The 22,621-nt window shown below is 50.0% G+C and overlaps 1 protein-coding gene across 13 annotated transcripts in view; it reads right to left on the bottom strand.

Moving 5' to 3' along the window:
• The window catches only part of NFIA (nuclear factor I A), a 246,526-nt gene extending 241,316 nt beyond the window's left edge, over nucleotides 1–5,210 (bottom strand). For all 13 annotated transcript variants that reach the window (XM_065657896.1, XM_065657898.1, XM_065657897.1 and 10 more), the window contains exon 1: nucleotides 4,859–5,210. In XM_065657896.1, the coding sequence (XP_065513968.1) occupies nucleotides 4,859–4,885 (27 nt within the window). In that variant the 5' untranslated portion in view covers nucleotides 4,886–5,210. The remainder of the gene's footprint in view (nucleotides 1–4,858) is intronic.
• Nucleotides 5,211–22,621: the final 17,411 nt, after the last annotated feature.

The raw sequence follows: 22,621 nt of genomic DNA, 5'->3' as shown, positions 1-22,621 counted from the left end.
GGCATATTAGGACAAGCCAAACTCCGAGCCTTTATATAAAATACAACAAGAAAAACTGAAAAATGCAGTAACAAAAAATCCTAGCACGACTTGTGCAAATACGCAGAGAGTTATTTGTTTTTTCTTTAAACGCTGTGTCATTTTTTTCATGTATTTAAAAAGAAATGCCCTACTTGGAAAGTTAGTTTGGCCATCCACAGACACTGCTTGCTTTGTGTAATAATGAGTTAAAGATCACCCCTCTTCCTTGGAACAAAAATAATCACGATTAAAATTACGCTGACAATAAAAAAGCGCGAGAAAGACCCCGCAATTTAAAAAAAAAAAAAAAATTAAAAAATATATATCCTCAAAAAGTACCACATAAATCAGCCAGAGAGATTAAAACATATCATAATATACTGTGGCCACGCTTCTTGTTTTCCTCGGAACAAATGAATGACCGGACTCCAGGCTGCACATAAAACCGTATAGAGCCCGTGGGGCCCGATCCGGCCCCGCGTGCTGGGGACATCCCCGATCCAGGGCCCGAGTTCCTCCTCTTCTCAGGATTGGGCCCTCCAGGAGGGAAAAATAAAGGAATTTGTGCAACGTTTCCCTCAGCATGGCAAAAGCCAAGGGAATTTTTCAGATTAACTACCTTTTTTTTTTTTTTTTTTTTTAATTATCCCATGGAGTACATTTTCTACCCAAATCATTTCAGGTCGTGCAAATGCTGTTATTAAAACAGACGTCTTATGACCTTTCAACACCTTATTTTAACTTGCATTTTCTTTTCAAAAATTAGGAAAAAATGAGAAATCAATAGTAGAAATATCTATCAGCACAATCCTGTCGTAATTCAAGACCTTCTGCTGCCTTCCCAAAAGCTTTCACTGCACTCATTCTGAGTGGCCCCTGAACTGTGAATACTTAAACCTATAGGTAATACCACAGCACTTATTTTTATTTTAAACACAGATTGCTAAAAACTACCAAAAATGGCACAATATATTTCATTATAGCACAGCAGAGCGGTAATAATCGCAAGTACTATGAATCATTATTAAAATATAAGCAGGTAAAATAAAGTAAATCGCTGTAATGATAGGCACATTCCATTTTTTTTTTTTAATTCCCCCCCTTGGCTGGAAAAGATCATAGTTTCAAATTTCAGTAAAGTTCAAAAAAAAAAAAAAAATTAAAAAAAAAATTGCTGCGAGTTTGCAGTCGGCAGATTCAAAAAGTGAGAGGAGGCACAATCCCAGCACATGGAGCTGCAGAAACAGCTCTCACGGCGGGGGGGGGGAGGGAAAGAAAGGAAAAAAAAAATAAAAAGAGAGAAAAATATAAAAACTACAGGTCCCTACAAGCTATTAAAAATAATAAACCCTCCTTTCTGACCGCTCCTGTCCTTCCCCTTCCTCACTCAGGGAGAGCCAAGGAAAAAAAGGCCTTTTGTCAAGTGGAAGTTTATCTGCGAAGGGACAGACAGCAGGGACAGACCCACGGCGAGCCAGGGGAGCGCTCCCAGCCTTCCTGCCTTCCCAACGCGTCCTGGTACATCCTGAAATATTTCAACTTTTCTGCTTTAAGCAGCGCTTTGTCCTGCCTGATCTCATGTGCTCGGGACTTTTTCGGCTCGACGCTGGATGCTGTCCAAGAGAGAGTCGCTGTAACCTGCGCTAAAGCTGATTCCTACGACGTGAACCTGAAAGGGGAGGTGAAAACACCGCCAAAAAAATAAAAATAAAAGAAACCAAACCACTTTAAAAGACTTCAAGGAGGAGGGAAAGAAAGAAAGAAAAAAAAGGGATGCTTTTTGGCGTAAAGTCAGGCTCGGTGGCTGAAGTAAAAGCAAAGCACCGCTGCTCGGCGCGCGAGGTGTGCACGTCCCTATTAGAGCCCAATGTGTCTTTTCAAAATGGTGTTCGAAGAGAAAAGGTTAATGACTCATAAACAGAGCAACTTTCAAACTGTCTTGGTAAACACGCTGCTCCGTAAAAAAAAAAAAAAAAAAAAAAAAAAAAAATCGCACCGCTTCAATCTCGGCGGCGAGGTATGAGCAAAGTCGAAGTGGAAATAAAAGCACTCAGGGCTGATCAAACAAAATTGGGCTTGATGCGGGGACAGTGGGGGGGAGCAGTTTCTGCACAATACAATTATTTATTTCAGTGTTATGATAGCTTGCCCCCCCCGCCCCCAAAAAAAAAGTTTTGGAAATGTGTCAGTGCAAGGGTGCTAACAGATGTGCAGACTTGTCTGCAGCCTCGCTGCAAAATATCCAGATTTTCAGTAACTGGTGGAAAAGATGATGATCTTTGCCTTTCCCCAAGTTCACTTTAAGGGAAACTTTCAAAGTATTTGATAAAGATGTTTGCTTCCCTCGCCTCAGCATTTGATGGGCCACCTAAAAATAAAAGGCACCAGAAAACTAGGAAAGCGAGAATAAAAACTAAGTTGTTTTTGGTCTTTTTTTCATTGCACTACTCTCCAAAGTTTGAGGATACAGCTCTTCCGAGAACAGCCTGTTTCTAAGCAGCACCTAAAATTTGGGCCGCACAATTCGCTAGAGCTCGTACCAAAGTTTTCCTCTGCTCTTCAGAAAGGTGTAAAAAAAAATAAAATAAAATAAAATAGATTTTAAAAACCCCCTACAACAAAAGACCCCCCAAACCCAGCCCAAAGGCGCCCGCAACAATGTAACACTGCAAAAGAGTCTTTTGGAACAATATATTTCTGCTGATCTTTTTGAAATTAAGCCAGCTACAGCAACCCTTGTTAATATTTTTACAATCCATTTGCTTGTAAATCTATTAGGAGATGTGCATATGCTCCCCAACTATTTCCTAGATCTTCAGCAGATATGTAAATGGAACGATGTTTAGATTTTTCCTGACAGATGATACAAAATGCTCGTGCCATTTCGGTTCCAGTGCTTGGATAAATATGCTCATAACTAGGATTTCTGCTTGTTTTCCTTTTCTAGCCCACTTTCAAAAGCTTCCCTTTAAACCTGAACCAAAACTTCAGACAGACAAAAAGGAAAAAAAAAAAAAAAAAAAAAATCTCTGTCCCAAAACTTGTATCGATAAAAGCTCCTGAAATTAAAAATAGGAAACCGCTTGCAATTGCTAAGGGCTCACTCCCTTTTTCCACAGAAAATGACAGAATCACCCAATTGATCCTTCGGAGGGAAGAGTTTGTCTGGAGGCCTCTAATCCTCGTATTACTTTTCCAAACGTGCAACAAGAACGCGAGATTTTCACAACTGAGTAATAGCATAGTGCAGGCTTTTTTTTTTTTAATTATTAAAAAAAAGGGGGGGGGGGGAGGGTGGACAGGACAGACACTGGGATAGGGAGCAGCCGGCCCATGGATTTATTTTCTCTCCTTAATGTGCAACTGGGCCTACTAAACCCAAGCAGCTCCACGTGCAGATGCAGAGCGACGCGGAACGTCGCTGCAAGGAGCGCGTTGCTGTCCCCCCTGCAGCAGCACAACCGACAAAAACCAGGTATTTTTCAGAGTTGAAATCGGAGGCACAAACTTTGGCCAAGGCAGAGCACGGAGTTGCATCCCCGTCCTCTGCAAACTCCCTCCGCTCCCGTTCTCCTCCTGCCTTTAATCAAGGGTACGGTTTTTAAGCCAGGTGGAGTTTCGTGGCTCCGCCAGCCTGGCTTCTCCTGGCCGAGCACCCCAAAATTTGGGGGAGGCTGGGGAAGGAAGGGGGGACCGCGGCGATGGAAGGGGACGAAACTTTTGCAGCTCTTGAGGGCTGCCTGGGGAGCTGCCTCCCCTCTCTCTGCATTTCCTCGCCTTTTTCTCGACGGAAAGAGCCTGGAGAGGCTTTCTCACCGGGAGAAAAAAAATATTCAAATTAAATTAATAAGAATAATGTAGACAAAATCTCCTGCAGGAGGAAATAATCTGGGGTTTGAGTCCACCACAAAGCATTTCCTCGTTAAACCATTACATATCCTGCTAATTGAAGGTGTGTAATTTAGCGTCCTGCAGCAGCGTGCGGGGTAAGGGGGGGGGTCGGGCAGCGCTCCGCGGCCGCGCAGCTCGGGGGCACCGCGGGTCGGACACCCCCGCTGCTTCCCGCCCCCGCGCAGCCCCGTCCCGCCGCAAACGCGGGACGCAAAAGTTGCGCCGAGTCCCGCGGGGGGCCCGATCCGCGGGCGGGAGGGTCGCGGAGTGTGTGTGCGGGGGGGGGAATCACGACACACGCGGGACAAGTTCGCGGGTGTCCCCCCCCTTCCTCTCCCCGCTTGAAGCGGCCTCCGCGGGGCTGCGCGGGTGCGGAGGACACTCCGCACAGGGGCGGCTTGCGCCGCACCGCGAGACCGCACTCAGGTGCGGGGGGACGCTCCGTCTCCGCGTCCGGGGAGGAAGCGCGGAGCCAGCCGGGTCGACCCCCCCCCCCCCGCCCCGCCCCGCCACCGCGTAACCCCGAGTGCGGAGCCGTGCGGGGGGTGCGGGCCGTGCCGTGCCTGGCGCCCGGGGCTGGGGAAGGCGCAGCGGCTGGCAGCGCTGCCCGGGGCGCGGAGCGGCGGTGCGGGGCGCGGGCGGCGGCGGCGGCATCGATCGCGGATGACCAAGCACGGCGGGGCCGTGCGGGGCGTCCCGCAGCACCGCGCGGCTTCCCCCCGGACCCCCTCAACCACCACCCGTCTTATTAATTAAACCATTAATAAGTAGGCGCCATTAGCCATGTGCCGATACAAATGGCCGTGCGGGAAGGGGGTGGGGGGGTGGGATGCAAGCGAAAGGCAACAAAGTTAGTTTCGGCGAAGCTGCGTTTCTGCCCCTTCCCCGGCGCGCACACACGCACCCCCCGCAGCGCCGGCCCCATCGCGCCCCGGCAGCCGCTTACCTGGGTGAGACAGAGCGGAGAATACATGACTGCTGCGGGGGGCTGCGGTTTGGAGGTGTGCGTGTGCGGGGAGAGAGGGAGAGAGAGAGGGGGAGAGAGAGAGAGGGAGAGGGAGAGAGAGGAGGGGAAAAAAAGAGAGAGAGAGAGAGGAGAGGAGGGGGAGCCCCGAGCCTGCTTCTTGCTTTCACATTTCCAACTCTGCCAAACTGCAGCCAGCGCGGAGCCGCTCCATGAGCTGAACTTTAACCCCGCCTCGACTTTCCCGCACTACGCGCTCGGCATGCCTGCCCTGCGCGCCGTTAAAGGCATAGCGCACGCTGCGCGCCCCTCCGCGGACCCCCCGTTCCGCGCCCCTCCGCGCCGCTCTGCGCCGCGCCGCCCCGCTCAGCGCTGCTCCGCGCCGCCCGCCCGCGGGGGCGGGGAGGGGCGGGGAGGGGGCTGCGGCGCCACCGCCTCCCTCCGCCCCGCCGCCCCGCAGCGCGGGCAGCCGCGGAGGGACGAGCGGTGGTGGGCTCAAAGTTCTCTCGTTTGCGGGTTTGTGTGTGTGTGTGTGTGTTATTATTTTATTATTATTTTTTTTTTCTTTTCGTGGCGGCTGCGGCTCCGCTCGGCCCTTGGCCGGGGAGGCAGCGGGGGCGTGGGGGACGGGGGGAGCGGCGCTGCGTTCACAACTTTCCCCATCCCCTTTGGCACTTGTCATTTTAAATCAAGCGCTTTATGGTCAGGGGTGCTTATTCCACTTAAAAATAATAATATAAAAACGCAGTAATACATAAATCAATATGCACGCCGCATCGCCCCTTCCGCCACTTACTAATAAAATCACTCCTTAAAAGTGAAGCGCTTACAATTAAAAATACACCCGCGCCTCCTGCCACTTCTTCAGCGCATTGTTTTGGCACCGGCAGCGTTTGGGTTTGGGGTTTGGATGTTCTCCAGCCCGCTCATGGGGACTCGCAGGGTGTCCCGTGTCTTGTGTCCCCCCTCCCCACCTCCTTGGGAACAGCGTTTTCCACTGATGCTGGAGGCGATTTAGGCGCAGCCGCATCGCTGCGCGGTTATCCGCGCAGCGGGGGCACACAGGAAAAAATCCCATGCATAGGAGGACACGGGGAAAAATCCCTCCAGGCAGCTTGGGTTTCGGTTTTGGTTTTTGGGGTTTTTTTTGGGGGGGTGGGTTGCGCGGGAGCGCTTTGCGCTCCCCTCCGCCCCTGCGCAACCCACCTCCCCTCCCCCGCCGTCCGCGCTGCACCGTTCCCAACCTTTTGCGGTTTGCAGCATTATCTTTGAGTAACTTTTGGCGCCCTTCGGGAGACTTTTGGCCGCGGGACGGCTGGTTGCGCCCTCTAGGCAGGGGCCGCGGTCAAGTGCAGCCCCTCCGCAGCTGCTGACACCCCCCCCGAAACAAAACAAACGGGGTTGGGACGAGAGCAAAACCACCTTCTCCTCCCCAGCCGCGGTATTTTTCAGCGTTAAACGGGTGGACGCGCAAGTTCTTATTTTTTCCCAACTCAGCGTTTTGCTGAGCACGCTTTAAAATAAATATTTTTTTGTATTCTTTTTTCTCCCCCCCCTCCCCCCGCCCTTGTTTTTTTTTTGGGGGGGTGCTAAATCCGGCGGTTTCCGCGGCCCCGTCCCCGCGGGGCGCCGCCAACTTCAGCGGAAAAGGAAAAAAAAAAAAAAAAAAAAAAAAAAAAAAATCCCGAAAAAAAAGAGAGAAAAAAAAAAGGCGCGCCCCTCCCCCCGGGGGAGTTCAAACGTCGCAACACCCACCCCCGCCGCTGATTGGATAGCCCCTCAGCAACGTCACACCGCCCCGCCCCGCCGATTGGCCCCCGCCGCGGTCCGTCACACCCCGCGCCCGGCCGCGTTTCTTTGTGCGCGGCCGCGGCCGGAGCGGACGGCGCGCACGGAGCCGGCGCGCACGTACGGGCGGAGGGGCGGGGGAATCTGTCAAGCTCAGCGGTTTTCTCAAATCCCTGGGAAAAAAAAAAATTAAAAAAAAGAGAAAAAAAAAAAGCCAACTCCAGTGCAGACACCCGCGCTCCTTCCGCGCTCGGACCCCGCGCAGCTCCCGCCCAGACAATAACTGCTGCCCTCTGCAAAAGCGTGGTAACCATTTAAAAAAATAAAGTTTAAGAGGCGCCACGTACCATGGACAGGCATGAAGAGTACGTGAGAAACTTTACGGGGCCCAGACGATTGGCTCCGACTTTTTTTTAATAGCTAAAATAAACTTGCAGCCGTTGGGAACCCGGAAGGGAATAAACGCCGCAGCCAATTGCTGCCCGCCGTTAGGTGGTGATTGTTTTTTTTTTTTTTTCCTTGGGTTTTGGGCATTTTTGTTTTGGTGTTTGGGTTGTTTTGGCTTTGGTTTTGTTTGGGTTTTTTTTTTGTGAGTGCGGCCCGGGGCGGTTTCGCAGTGCGGTCCCGCTGCCGGCGCTGCCGCCGCCTCTCCCCGTTGTGCCGGGCGGGCTCCGAGCGCCTGGGACTTTGCAGAAGTTACGAGCGATTCTGCAGCCGCCCGGCTGCCGCCTCCTCCCCTTCCCCTCCTCCCCCCGCGCCCCCCCCCCCTTATTTCCGCAATCGCCGCAATTTGCATAGGAGCCCCGCACCGGGGCGAGGGGCAACGACGGGGCTCACGGACATCCCCTACCCCCCCCCGCCCCGCCCCCGCCCCCGCTGCTGGCCCCCAGCACCCCCCGCCCAGCCCCTTCCCAGCCGCGGCTTCTCCGCAGGGCTGCTCTGCGGGAATGCGGCGGGGCGGGGGGGTTGCTGCGGGCAGCTAGCGGCCCTTGCACGGGTAACCCCCCCTTGCACGGGTTAACCCCCTCTTGCACAGGTCCCCCCGCCTCGCACGAGTACCCCCCCGCATCTGCACCCCCTCGGCGCAGGGAAACCCCCCCCCCCCCCCCATGCCTTGCTGCAAAGCTCCTTTGCTGCACGGGTGAACCCACCTGGCACGAACACACATACACCCCCCCCATAAGTTTGCACGGCCATCAGCCCAGCTTTGCACCCCCCCCGTGATTTGCACACACCGCCCCCCCCGCTTTGCACACCCCGGGTCCGCAAACCCTCGGCAAGGGGGGAGGAACTTTCCTCCCAGCAGCTCGGCCGTGTCTGGCAGCAAATGCAGCAGCCGAGCTGCAAAGTCTCCAACTTAACACGGCACCCCTAAAATAGTCCTGATTTCATCCCTGAAAGGATTTCCTGGCTTTGTGTGTCTTAACTAGCCTTGGCCATTTTTGTAGAATAACCCTATTATTCACAGCTCCGAGGGTACAATCTGCTAAAGTCACTTAATAAAAAAAAAAAAAAAAAGCAAAAAAAAAGCAAAACCTTCAAAGGGCGTGAGAAATAAAGGCAAACAAACAATTGTCTGTAGCTCTCAGCTCCCCTTGATCGTGGATACCCGCTTCATTAACAGCAGAAGCATTATATTCTTAAAACTGGAAGCCTCAAGATGCGTGATAATACTGCAAAATTAATTTGGGGGGGTGGGGATGGGGGAAAGCAAGTGGATTTGAAGGTTAATTACTATTTTTTTACAACCAAGTGAGACTTTTAACTCACACAACTTATCTCATAACTTAACGAGTGGCACAGTTATCCCTCCGAATTTACTGCTTTTAATCAACTCGAGTGGGTATTTCGAGACTCTGGCATACTGAGAGAGGAAAAACAGAAATAGGAAAGAAAAAAACCCCTCAGATAGTGATTTTCAGTTCCAAGTTCGGGAGCCTCAGCGCTGCGCTGCTGCCAGCGCGGTTCCGTACCCGGCGCGTTTCAACCTCCCGGCAGCAGCTCTGCTTTCTCGGTTACCTCCTGGTGACCCCTCGAAGGAACCCGCCGATTCCCAGCGGTCTGGAGACCACAGGTTGGAAACCACTGGTTTTGCATAAACTTCTGTTATTCGGCGCAGGCTTAGGTTACGAGGGCTCCTCGCAGCAAATTGTCGAAGGATGATGTGTGCTGCATAAATTAAAACATCATGTCCCCCTTGCCATGTGAAAGCATTATTAAAAGAAGCATAATAAGGGATTTCCACCATGTTATCAAGCGTACAAAGAAAACTCCGAATGGGAGGGATGGCTGTCATCGGGGGAGAACAAGCTGGGATTTTGGAGAGGCTTGAGAAGCGCTTTGAATAGCCCATCAGTTGGACAAGGATCAGCCCTGACAATAGCCGGTCTATACATGGTATGGCCTGTTAACATCCAGCAGCAATCATTAAAGGCCTGATCCTGATAACGGGGCTCTTGGGGGCCCTGAGCGATGTAGGTGGCTTTGGGGTCCCGCCCCTGGGGGCGGCTTCGCCCCACTGAGAACCAGAAACCCCCAAAATAACCATGGGCTCAGTCCTAAACCCCCTTTCATCGACACCTTGGAGCCACACGCTGCGATGACCCGCATCTCCAGAACTATTTGGAGACTTAAATCCCATTACAGTTGATGGAACTCAATGCCCAGATGTTTCTGTGTCATCCCATGACCCGCTATGGAATTAGCTACAAATCCCAGGAGAAACATGGTAGAGGAGCCATCGGTTAGTGCCATGTCTAACCCAGCCCTGAAAGTTATATATCCTGAAGATACTAAAAATGAGAGTCTGTAAGACTCTCTCCAAGAGACTGCTTTATTATTCAACACGTACACAGAGAACTGAGCATAATGGGGTTTTCTTCCTCACTCTGAAGGCTCCAAATCCTGATGGAATATGAACACCGTGGTCGTGCGAACGCTATGTCACCCTTAACCAGGAGGGCAGGTGGGCAGAAGGTTCCATTGCCAAGCTCCAAATTTCAAGGTGTAGTTTAAATAAGCAGACTAATGCATTTGATGGAAAGTCTCACCTTGCACCGCTAAGTGTGAATAATTATGGTTTTGCACACAGCATTTTCTGCCCATCACCATGATTCCCAACAGGAGAGCAAGGAGGATGAAGAGGTGTTGTGGTCCCCATCTGACAGATGAGGGCTGCTGCACCAGAATTTGGGGGTTGGGCCACAGGTGCATCACCAAAGCATCATACATGTGGGGATGTAGTTGTGCTAAGCCTAAGTGGGAATAACTGCACTAAAAATGGGTCTATCCTATCCTTTATTCTGTGAAATCTCCTACTTTAACCATGAATTACTGGAGGCATCGCTGCCTGGCATGGCCGTACAAGGAGTGCTGGATCTGGAGCCCAGCGTATCGCAGAAATGTTGTGTCTATGAAATAACTTCCCAGAAAAAGTGTGCAGAGTACGGAAAGGAAGCAAACAGAACGGAGACAGGCAGGATAAGCAGCATTCTCCCTTTTGTTTTGCTGTAGATCTTCTAATGGGGAGCATAATACGTGGTAACTCTATTTTAGTATAAATACCCCTTCGCAAACAGAATTTAGTTGAAAAAACGAAATACCGCAAAGAGAAGGTTCCCCGCAAAAGTGACCGCAGTTTGATAAGTGAGCTGTGATTTACCGATGGCCCTAAAAGTCTCTGGCCACCACGTTGGCACCTCCATCCAGCTGGATAAACCCCCCTGTTCACAACTGGGAAAGGATGCGAATACACAGAGTTACCCCCAGATATATTTTATTTGTACATGGTCCCGCGGTGTTATTGCTGCTGGAAGCTGATGGGCACCTCTCACAATGGTACAAAATCATTCTCCAGCAACACTGGGTGATTGCAGGGTACGGTACTGATATTGCCATCGTCCTAAATCCAATGGTTTACCAGGTAGTTTGGCATAAACACTTTGGACCTAATCTTGCACACCTCGATGGAAGTTGTGTTTGAAGAAAGTTGCGCAAGGGTGATAAACATGGTGTGGCAAATAATGTTTATATGCCCATACACACGCACATGAATTATTTTAGTCTATTATATAGCTGCGCATTGCTATATTTATGCAATATATTGCTCAAAAGGAAAGTATGTCTTTTGTCGCTGTTTTTCATATGAGAAAATTTCACATTTAGGGTTTGCTCGTAATATAAAAGCTGAGATTCAATATGTGGTGTGAAAAATAAAGCTTAAGAATTGCTAACTGGACTTCGTAAGATTCAGGGAAACCCAAACTGAGGTATGGTACAAAGAAAAGTTACGTCTAAGAGAAAACAGGAATATGGTGCAAAAATGCCAGCAACCAGCTACACTGTTTACAAGCAGCAGTGGAATTTTAGCCCTAATTAAAGCGCATTCCCCATTGCCTTTGCTGCACGCTTTTCTCTGGGCTCTGTAACTTTTAAAATGAGCTGTGCATTATTTCCCAAAGTAAATAAATAAATAAAAATCCAAACAGCAATCTGTGTAAGTACCAAGTCATTTTTCACATTTCTCATCTATGCTAAAGTTCTGGGAAGGAAAAAAAAAAAAAAATCTGAGCGGCCTTTTCAAAGAAAAACTCAGACAACTTTGTACCTGGGTTAGGGACTGGTGAGGAGGGCCCGGTAACAGGTGCAGGTTTATTGCTGCTTTTCTGGCATTGTGTGCGCATGTCGCACATAATTCATCTGCAAATCTCTTCCACAATTATTTTTTCAAAATAGTTTCAGCCCTGCTGACCCAGAGCGCTCATGAGGTCTGATTGCTTTCCTTGTGGAAATGGAGCAGTAAAGTTTTCCATCGCAAGTTTTGCTCTTTTCTGCTTTTTTTTAAAAAAAAAAGGACAAAAAACCCCACCACCTTTTCAGCCTTAAATTAGGTATTCTGTAAAACATGGTAAAGTCTATATTTTTGATAGGAAGGACAGGAGCTCTCTAATGTAGATATTTTAGAAAACTCACTTTTATCACATAAACCTTCAACTAAATAAAATTTCTGGGAACAAAAAGTAACGCTCTTCCACTGTGATTAGTAACTTCTTACTTCTCCGCCTTTTCTAATTTTATAGACCACTTCATAAGGTGCCAGGGCTGAGTCATAAAAGTCGTGTGTATGTCACAAAGGCTGGTTGTAAGAACTCAAACCTGCACAAGAGCCAACACTTCTGCCTAAAACATGTCATAAAAAATCAGAGTGAAGCGTACCCGCTCCGTTTTGCTTGCTCTGCCTTTCCCGGTGCCTTTGTAACAGCAAAAGAAATGTGTTAGTCTCGGAATCTGATTTTTTTTTTTTTTGAAGTCTTTATTACTGTAATTCACTGACCTGCCGCATTGTAAGCCCTGGCAATATAGATCCCTGGGATGGGCACCCTGCGATGGTACTGGATCTCTCTGGAGAAGCTGCTTTGTTTTTGCAGAAAATAAGTTTTTCTTAAAAAAAAAAAGAAAATAATCCGTTTGGGCTGCCTGTCACAATCACTGCTCTCCTCTCTTAGCAGCAGGAAGAAGGTGAGACCATCCTCTGCTCACCCCACTGTTGTGTTAACGTCTATACTGGGCTGATTTCCATAGGGTAAACCCCCGGCAGAGCCAGGCGTGATGCGCAGGTGGCCCTTACAAAGAGACACGCTCAGCTACGTTTTTATTTGGATTCCTGGAAAAACACATAAATCACGACACCGCCCCACGTACCTATGCCCGACCCCTTCGTTCACTTCTTGGGTGAAAAGGTTATTGCTGAGCCTACAGAGCAGGTGTACGTACGGTCGCGGGGAGAGACACACAAACTATTTATCCCTCCTTCAGAAAATTAAAAAGCTGAGCCTGGAGATCCCCCAGCCCAGCTCCCTCCTCCTCCAGGAGGAAATAAGCATTTCCTTACAGAAATTCTATTTTTTTTTTTAAATCCTCTTCAGATTCAGATTGTCACTAAATATAGAAACTCTTGTAGCCACACAAAACGTGCATCACCCCACAGCTGCTCATTTGCAATTTGTTCTGCACTTAAAAATCTCTTAATGCTACAAATAAACTTTGGGAAAGTTACATCCCAATAAACAATGAGGTGTTGTTTAAAATTACATGTGCTACTGTATTATTAGGTCTCTACCGACACTACAATTATCTTTTGAAGCTGGCAATAATGTATTAGCTGTTCAGTCAGACGCAGAAATAGACTGGTGTATAAGCCCTCTGCCATTTTTATGAATGGAAAATATTTTAAAAGATTGTTTCCAGTTTCTTCTTTGTCCTCTCCCCAAAATGAGCCCCCTCGCCGAGACTCCTTCCCCACGTCACTTTAATATTAATATATATTAGCCATACATTGCGATACGTGATTAACTGCCTCCCCACCACCCCCGCCACCACCCCCCTCCCCAAACAATACAGATACTTATTGAATTAACTACTCAGTCCTCGCTGGTAAGGAAAGCGGTATCCGTGAGCTCTCGCTTTTATTTGCACGTACAGTTGCAGATCTGCGGCATGACAATTAAAAAAAATAAAATAAAATAAAATAAATCCCTAGGCGGGAGCGCAGTGTCCGCCGCAGCATCCGCCTGCTCCGCGGCACCATTTTCACTGGCCAAGGGAGTTCGCTGCCAGGCGGTTTCTGCCCGGTTTTACCCGATTTCTGCCCAGTTTTGCCCGATTTCTGCCCGTTCTCCGAGCAGAGGCTGCGGTGACGGGCGTCGCACGTCCCCTTCCTCCGGCACAGCATCGCCAGACGGGGAAAAATAGAAAATTAGAAAATAGAGGTGGGGGAAAAAAAAAAAAAAAGAAAAGCCTTTAAAGTTTGCTGCCTGATTTTGGTCTGGCGCTTTTTTTTTTTTTTTTGGGAGGGGCGTTAAAATAAATAAATCTCGCCACCTGCCATCTCTGCCTTCTCAAACGTTCGCCAAGTCAGTGGGAGCCATTTTCATCTAAGGTACAGGAAAAGAAAGAAAAAAAAAAAGGAAAAACAAAGCCAGGAGAAGCGCAGCCCGCGCAGGTCGGGGCCGCCACCGCTCCAGCCGCGCCCGCGCAACCTCCGCCGCTCGCTCCGCCGCCCCGCGGGCTGCGGATATTTTCCCTCTATTTTTTTTTTTCCTCCTCTTTTTTTTTTTTTTTTCCTCTTCCCCCCCCCCGCTTTTGCCGCAGTCTCCGTCCGGCGCTCGGGCGAGTCCCGGCAGCACCGCGTTGATTTATCGCCGCTCCAGCCCCGGCTCGCAAATTATGTCACTTTAAATCACGCACATGCGGCGAGCGGGGAGGTTTTGGCCGGCTCGGAGCCGCCCCCCTTCCAAATAAAATAATAAAAATATAAATGCGAAAATAAAAGGGGTGGGGGTGGGGGAGAAATCCTGGGGAGAGCCGGCGCCCCCCGACCCCCGCCGCAAAATAAAGTCTCGACAAAAGTAGCGGGGGCGGCGCGGAGGGAGGGAGGGCTGGAGGGAGGGGAGGAGGGAGGGAAAGGGAGACGGAGGGAGGGAAAGGGAGACGGAGGGAGGGGGGCACCTGGCAGCCGCCCCCGCCGCTCCCCGCGGCGCCTCCCGGGCTCTGCTTGCGGGGAGGGGGGAGCGGGGGACCCGCCGAACCCTCCCGCCCAGCCCGGTGCTGCCGGCAGCTGCGTATCCACATCTAGGTGTGCACAACCACGTGCATTACCTACAGATGGATGTATATATAGCAGAGGTTTACATGCTCTGGAGCGCTGGACCAGGGGGACACGGCAGCCCCCGGCTGTCCCAGCCCCACAACTGAAGGGGTTTGTGCCAGTTACTGCAGGACCCCCGGGTCCCAGGGCTGCTCCCACTGCCCACGGGTCAAATTGGTAAAGCCAGGGGGTCCCCTGGGTCTGGGGTGTTTGGGCATCCGGGAGACGGGCCGCAGCTTGGGCTCTCTGCACCAGCCCCATTAGGCCCTGCAGTGGGTTTACCTGTTATTCCCCATTGCATCTTTTAACAGTGGAGGAGAAAAAACTAATAATTAAAAAATCAGTATCAAAAGTGCTGGTGACTTTGCTATAATTCAGGAGTTGACCCAATCCATAGGGATTTCGTCCCTGCGCGGGCTCTGCCGGGTCCCCTTGGCTGCACCCAGGGCAGGGTTGCAGGGGGAGAAGTTTCGGGAACGCCTGAAGCGCTTCAGCCCGCCAGCTGCATTTGCAAGTCATTGAGACTTGCACTTCTGAGAGCCTGGCGCTGCGTGCAGGACAGTTGCACGTCATGGGTAGGTGCTTACACGGCTAATAAAATCTGGGATAAGCCCCTCAACAATAATGCAGCACATAGGATGGGAGGTTGAAACTGTTTTCTGCACTGCAGCAACAAACCCAGATTCTTTTTTTTCCCCCCTACTCATTAAATTCAAGAAAAATCTCCAGATTTTCAGTGTCGTGGAACTCCAGCCTTTCGTGCAAGTGACTTCTGCCCCGCTTGGCAAAGGGAACCGGCAAGCAGGCCTCCTGCGTGTGCAACACGGAGAAAACATCGAATCTCCACGGAAAATCCTGCCTCTTGCCCATGATTTGGAAAAATCGGCAAGCGAAGGAAAAACATATAGAGCAGAGGAGGACGCTGGACACCACAGCCCTTTGGATGGTTTTATGGTAGCTTGGAAGTTTCTGCAGAAGCCAGGGCAGTGGGGGGGCAGGTACCCCAGTACTCAGGTACCCCTGAATCACAGGCACCCCAGGACTCGGGGACCCTGGCACCCAGATACCCCAAGACACAGGTACCCCAGTACACCAGTACTCCAGCACTCAGCTGTATTTGTGCACAGATACCCCCAAAACCATCCTCCGGCACCCAGGTACCCCAGCACACGGGTACCCCTCACCCCGCTGCCCCCACACAGGGTCCCCCACACGCGACACTGGGCTCACGGGATTTTTGCTGCTCTCCGCAGCAGACGCAGTCGGCGCAATTCACCTTTAATTACAAACGTCACGAGACTCGCTCCAAAGGCGATGCCAAAGGCCTTTATGAATTACTAGCTAACCTGGTTTAAAAAGTGTTATCGTAGGAAACAACAAAGGTTGCTTCCCCTTGTTGTGACAAATTTGCATTCGGCCCACGGACGGTGGCAGCGGAGCTGGATTTCTGAGGAAAAGTTACCAGCGGCCTGCAAGACAGCTGGAATTCATATTAGAATATTTTTAACGTGCTCTTACAAATACTTTGGCATACGCCTATTCCACTCCTTTTAATGATGTTGACTTCATTTCCTTAAATATGGGGGGAAAAAATGCTACAGCAACGCAACTTAATTAAATTAATAAGAAGAAAAAGTAATAAATAATTCTACTTGCGTTACTGCGGCGTTGCAAAATACGGATCGGGGCGTTTGATGGATAAAACCACACAACTTTGCAGCTGAGTTTTTCAAGCGAGCGCATTCCCAGGCGCCTGCACCCCCTGTGCTCCCCGCTCCCCTCCCGCGCTCCAGGGGGCTCAGCAGCACCCGGGCTGTTTGCAGAACCAGCCCCCAGACCCCCGGCTCCCGCTGCAAACCCAGCGCGGGGCGGGGGGGGGGGGGGGGTGTGCAGCAGCAGCTCCCCGCCTGCTGCGTGCACGCGCGTGTATGTGCACGCGTCCATACGCACCCGTACACGCCTGCACGTGCAGATGTCTGTATGCATGAGCTATGCGTTGTGCGCGCGGGTGCAGGTACGCGCGCACGCACAGTGGGCGTGCAGCGGCCCCGCGCGTGGGCAGCCCTGCGCACGCACCCGCGTGCGGCCACGTTCCCCCCACGCCGCTTTCCCGCGCTCCGCTCACCGCCCGCGGCGCCCCCTGCAGGCCCGAGGCCGCCGCCCCGCCCCGCCCCTCCCGCCCGAGCCGCGGGGCCGCGGGGCACAGCGCCCCCTGCCGGCGGGTGCGGCGGCGGCGGGAGCGGCCTGAGGGGGCGGCGGCGGCACCGCCCCGCGGGGAGATGGGGGCAACCGCTTTGCTTCCCGGCCCGGGAAAACTGCCCACATTTAAAGCCTCAGAGCAAAGTGTGACTTCAAGCAGCTCCGCCCGCGGTTTCCGCCGCTTACGGTGTGTGGAGCCGACGCTGGCACAGCCGCGTCTTACCTGTCCCGCCGCCCGCCTGAGGGCAGGGGAAGGCCGGGTGTCCCCTGCTCCTTCCCGCCGCCTCATGCTCAACTCCACAGCCCCACAGGGTGTCTGAGGAGCAGGGAGGAGGCGGACGCCCCCCTCCCCGGGCAGAACGAGGGGCACATTCCCCACAGCGCAGCTCCCGCGGGGCCGCCATCCTGTCACCCCTGAGGGCAGCGCCCGCGCGGGGCTGGGCGGGGCGGGGCGGGCGCCCGGGTGATCGCGATTGGCGCTGGGGGCCTTCCCTTCGCCCACCCGAGCCCTCCCTTCGCCCACCCGAGCCTTCCCTTCATCCACCGGAGCCTTCCCTTCACCCACCCGAGCCTTCCCTTCATCCACCCGAGCCTTTCCTTCGTCCACCCGAGCCTTTCCTTCGTCCACCTGAGCTTTCCCTTCACACACCTGAGCCTTCCCTTCATCCACTTGAACTTTCCCTTTGCCCACCCGAGCCCTCCCTTTGCCCACCCGAGCCCTCCCTTCCTCACCCGAGCCCTCCCTTCCTCACCCGAGCCTTCCCTTCATCCACCCGAGCCTTCCCTTCGCCCACCCGAGCCTTTCCTTCATCCACCCGAGCCTTCCCTTCGTCCCCCTGAGCCTTCCCTTCATCCACTTGAACCTTCCCTTCATCCACCCGAGCCTTCCCTTCATCCACCCGAGCCTTCCCTTCGTCCACCTGAGCCTTCCCTTCATCCACTTGAACCTTCCCTTCATCCACCTGAGCCTTCCCTTCATCCACTTGAACCTTCCCTTTGTCCACCTGAGCCTTCCCTTCATCCACTTGAACCTTCCCTTCATCCACCTGAGCCCTCCCTTCCTCACCTGAGTCCTCCCTTCCTCACCTGAGCCTTCCCTTCATCCACTCGAACTTTCCCTTCATCCACCTGAGCTTTCCCTTCGTCCACCTGAGCCTTCCCTTTACCCACCTGAGCCTTCCATTCATCCACCTGAACCTTCCCTTCTTCACCTGAGCCTTCCCTTCATCCACTTGAACTTTCTCTTCGTCCACCTGAACCTTCCCTTCACCCACCTGAACCTTCCCTTCACCCACCTGAAGTAAAAGATGCTTTTTCACGGGACCGAGCAGCTCTCCCGCAGGAGACACAATATTCCCAGTAAAAATGGAAGATAGGCAAGTGGCTTTGGCGTCAGGGAACACTAATATATAATACAAGGACTGGCTGATGTAAATGGTTGGACCTGCACGCCATTCACAGGCTAATTTACACCAGCTGTTGGCTTGGCCTGGCTGCCCATGGTCCTGGACCGTCCCCTCCATAACCAGCCCGGTAAGGGATGGGTTTATTCAGCATGACCACTAAGAGTTTCAGAACAAAAAAGTATTTATCTGGTTGGTCAGTGTTAGTATTTTCCAGTTTTAGCTACAAAACTCCTGAATAATCACTGCCTGTTACATTACGTCTATCACCTTTTTGTTTTTAGCCTGAGGGAAATGATTCCCGTGCACTGGCGGTGTTGCTGTGAAGGACATTTCCTGGTATTTCCCTAAATGACATTAGTTTATGTGCAAGAGGATGAAACACTTCACTTCAGAGGTGTAGACATACGTATATACACTGCGTTGGTATAACCACCACAGAAATGCTAATATTGATGTTAGAAAGCAGGCAAATTCTGCACCTCAGCACGTGCATGTACAGATCTGCTTGATATTTTCCTTGGGCCTTCTGGGATTGGTTTCCAGAACCTCAATAGAAATCTCCTTTTATACCAAATTTGAGGGATTCCAACCTGACAGAGGACTTCCCAACACGGGCCACATAAATGTTTTGTGGCTGCTTCTGTGGGCGACTCGCTAGTGTTCACTAAGTAAAAATACGAATTTTTACCCGCCCAGACCGTTGTGGTTTTTTTTACCCATGTAATAAAATATGACACTAGAGGGCGGCCTGTTAATGTGATTCAATAATGAAATTGCAGCGGCTGCACATGGAGACGCAGCACAGACCCAGCTTCGTGCCACGGCCCTGGCTGGCAGTGGGCCTGGAACGGTGCTTTTTGCCCTTATGACCCAGAGTGTAATACCAGAACCTCAACCAAGAAATACCCCTAAGAAATATGATTTCCCAGCAGACTGATGTGATTTGCGTTGCCTCACGAGTGGTTGCGCGTGTAGCATTAGTCCAGCTGGGAGGAGGACGTGGCAGGAGTTATCCCGTCTGCTCCCTGATGCTAAACCCTTGTCCTGCCTGAAATGATTGCACCTACTTTTACAACTAAACAACGGTGCTGCGGTTGCAACCGGGTTTTAGCAGCCTGCACCGCAGTTCAGTGAACGTGGCTCACTCAGCCTCTGCACAGCCTTCCAGCGACTGAGGAGGTCTCTTACAGTTCCAGAGGCTGCTTTCCTTGTGTCAAATGAGGTTAATAGCCGCATGCAATTTAATTAATTAAAGACTCTGAATATTTTTAGAACACCAGGCGGAGTATGCGTCAGAAATACTAGGTCTTATCTAAGTACACAGTGCTGTGATTATTAATATTTACATTTTGTACCTCCTGGAAGCTAGGATTTCCTTGTGGTAGGCTGCTGACGGCAATACTTTTTCTCCCCAGATTTAAAATCTGCGTGTCAAACGTGAGCCGACAGGCAAAAGTGACGTCAGACAGACTGAGGTGAGACCGAGGACGCGGGTCACAGCACCGCATGCGCTGGCAGGGACCTGTGACACTGTCTGTTGTTGCACATGGACCACACCACAGGTGGGTTTTAAGGCAGCCTTGCAGCTTGCTCTGCAATAGCTTCAAGACACTTTGAGAGCTGTGAGACTATCAAAGGTAATTCAGCATGTTCACCATGAAACGGGAGAGCGTTTTAAGTGGAACTTCTGTGAGACTTTCTTATTGTCTGGAGCAGAAATTGGCCTGAAGTTACAGATGGAAAGAACTTAAATTAGTGGCCGCTTTTCTGAAAACTGATGTTCCTTAGCATTTAGCAATAACATGTCCTCAGTTTTTGCTAAATTGCAAACGAGCAATTAATTTTTCAGCACTTGTGCAGAATACTTTAAAAATGGAAACATGAAAGTCTTCTATTAAAATGAAGTTGATAGTATGCACCTGCCACTAATGTACTGTACACTGTGTCTTCCACTCATTATAGTGATGATTTGGGTTGAGATCAAGAGTCATATAGTGAAAATCACTTCAACACGTGCCTGTTCATATGCATAAACTCCTGTGTACCAGATGGCAAAATATAATGACATCTTAAACAGCTAATTGCATAAACCTTGTAATGCAGATAATTGCTGAACCAAAGTATGAGTTAATAATTTCCCACTGTATTGCCTGGCTTGACACTAATTCTAAAGGAAAGTTGTGACAATTCTAACACACTAAAGTTCACCGAGCGGTAATTAAAACTAGCACTTAAAATCATTCGACTTTCAAACCCTTAATTACAATTCAGTGGAATCACTTTGTAGAAATCTAACATTTATAGATAGTTACATGATAGCTGATATTTCATCGTCGTCCCTTTCACGGTGTTCTTCTGAGACATGCTTCAGGAAGCGTGTCGCTCTCTCTGGAAGTCTAAGGCTGTAATGATTTCTGTACCAGCGGTCACTGGGAAACACTTGGAAAACCGTGGCCAGGACTAGGAGTGAACATAAAGACTGCTGCAGGTTTTTTCACAGGTTATGCTTAAAGCAGCATGGCGAGTAGTCGTTTTTAATCACCTGATGACATATAAATGTAAATGTAAATAAACAGTGAGCCACTACAATGAAACGCATCAGTTTTCAAAGAGTGGGTTTAAGAATTGAATTGTTTTGGTTGGGTTGATAACAGACTGACCCCAAAGACAGGGCAAGAGCTGTTACTGTATGTTGGAAAAGCTGCCATGGGACTGAAATGATTAAGAACTTAAATATAATTAATGATGGTAAATACAGTTTTAGGAGAAATAAGCCTTATCAGACAAACGTAATTTCTTTCTTTGATGAGGCGCATCAAATAATATGATGAAGGTAAAGACTGAATTATAAAGGTCAATGAAGAGATGTGACATTCTTTTTTTTATGGAGACTAGAATTAACACCGTGTGATATCCTGATCAAAACCCATTAGAAATAGCAACAGAGCATGCACTAATTAGATTAGGAATTGGCTAATAGCCTGTTAAAAAGTAGCTATGAATCAAGGAGTGTTATCAAACGGGAGAGTTTTACCAGGATCAGCATCAGGTCAGATGCTAGTCAATGTTTTCCTCAATGATTTGGATGTAAACACTGTCAATTCACAGCTGAGAAATTTGAGGATGACAGGAACATTGGTGGAGTGACAGACAATGATGAGAATGACACTCCAAGTGATCTCAGTTGCTTGATGAGCTGAGCCCATTCAAACACAATTGGTTTTAATACAGACAATATAAGATTATGCCGTTTCTGGTGCTCACACTTTTAAAAGATCGTTGGAAAACTGGAGAGGGTGCAGAAAAGAGCTACAGAGAGGATTTCAGGGCTGAAGAAAGTGCTTAATGGTGAAAGACTTAAAGCACTCAATCTGCCTAGCTTACTGGAAAGAAGACTGAGATGTGACATGAGTATGATGTGTAAGTATTTAGGTACCTGTGAGATCTGTCTGGAAGTATCTGCTGGATACCAATGACATTTTTAATCTTTCAGAGAAAAATGGATATCTGCAAGCTGATGTCAAACTCCAGTGAGAATTGAGGTGGTGGTTTTTTTGATAGCGGGAGTGGCTGAAGGCTAATTTTCGAGGCACAAAGTGAATACTGGTTGTTTTGTTTGGTGCTTTCTATGTGTATATATTTTTTTTTCAAAGAAAGACCAGAAGACCTGCTCTAACCAAAACCAAGCTAGTGCATTTCATGCAGGAGCAATGGCACACAATGAATTGTAATATATCAAGAGGCTTTCTCTAGCCTTCAACACTGTGAGCCTATAGACATCATCAGAGACATTTCGTAAGCATTTAGGAGCAGGAATATACAGCTGTGCAAAGAAATAATCAGGTAATAACAAGTCTAACACATTTCATGGGCTCTCCAGACCCAGGCCAGGTGTGCAGGTATCACACATTCACATATCTCTAATAACGTATCATTTTAAAAGATAGAGACTGAATTTATGTGCTTATGAAGCTACACAAAACCACCAAAAGGCAGATCTGTCAGCCCTTGCCTGCCTCCTGGCACAAAATAGCTGGTTCCTTGGAGCTCTGTGCCTCTGCTCTCTGGCAAAGGAGAACCAGTGATTCCACCTCCAGGCATCTTCTACCTGGAAGTCTGTTTTATTCACAGTGTGAATAAGACAGTCCTGCATCGGAGTGGGTCACAGACAGAACATTAGGCTGAAACTTCACCCCAAACCTCTTTTTCCAAAGCAGTCCTGCCTCTGCAATTGATTCCCTTGGGAAATGCTGGCAATCCCTTGTCCTGCTGCTCTCGCAGCCTCCTGCCTCTGTGGCCGTACAACAGCAATTCCCAAATGTGTATACGTGCTCTTTGCATCCTACAAACCTTTTCCTCTCTCACCCCTCCAAAAAGTTCAACAACAGCCAAAACCATGAGCAAACGCAGGCGCTTTCAAGACTCTGCAATACCATCACACGTTTCCTCTGACTCCAGCTCAGTGTAATGCAGAAGGAGGAGAAAGCAGGGGCCTCAGCCCATTTCCTTCAGCTCTAGCACGTTCTCAGGGGTCTCCCATCTGCGTTCGGAGTTCGACCCACCCTAATGACCTGTGAGCCCCTGGTGAAATCTGGGAGCTAAACTCTTATAAAACCAAGGAGCATAGACTGATTCTGTGCAGGAGGTCAGAGTAAAGGCTCAGCACAATCCCTTCTGCTCTTAAATGCATTTATTAGCCTATGAAAT

The sequence above is a fragment of the Caloenas nicobarica genome, chromosome Z (genome assembly GCF_036013445.1).
Source record: "Caloenas nicobarica isolate bCalNic1 chromosome Z, bCalNic1.hap1, whole genome shotgun sequence".
Taxonomy (NCBI): domain Eukaryota; kingdom Metazoa; phylum Chordata; class Aves; order Columbiformes; family Columbidae; genus Caloenas; species Caloenas nicobarica.
Note: the sequence above shows the minus strand (reverse complement) of the source record. Positions and strands in the feature narration are given on the sequence as shown.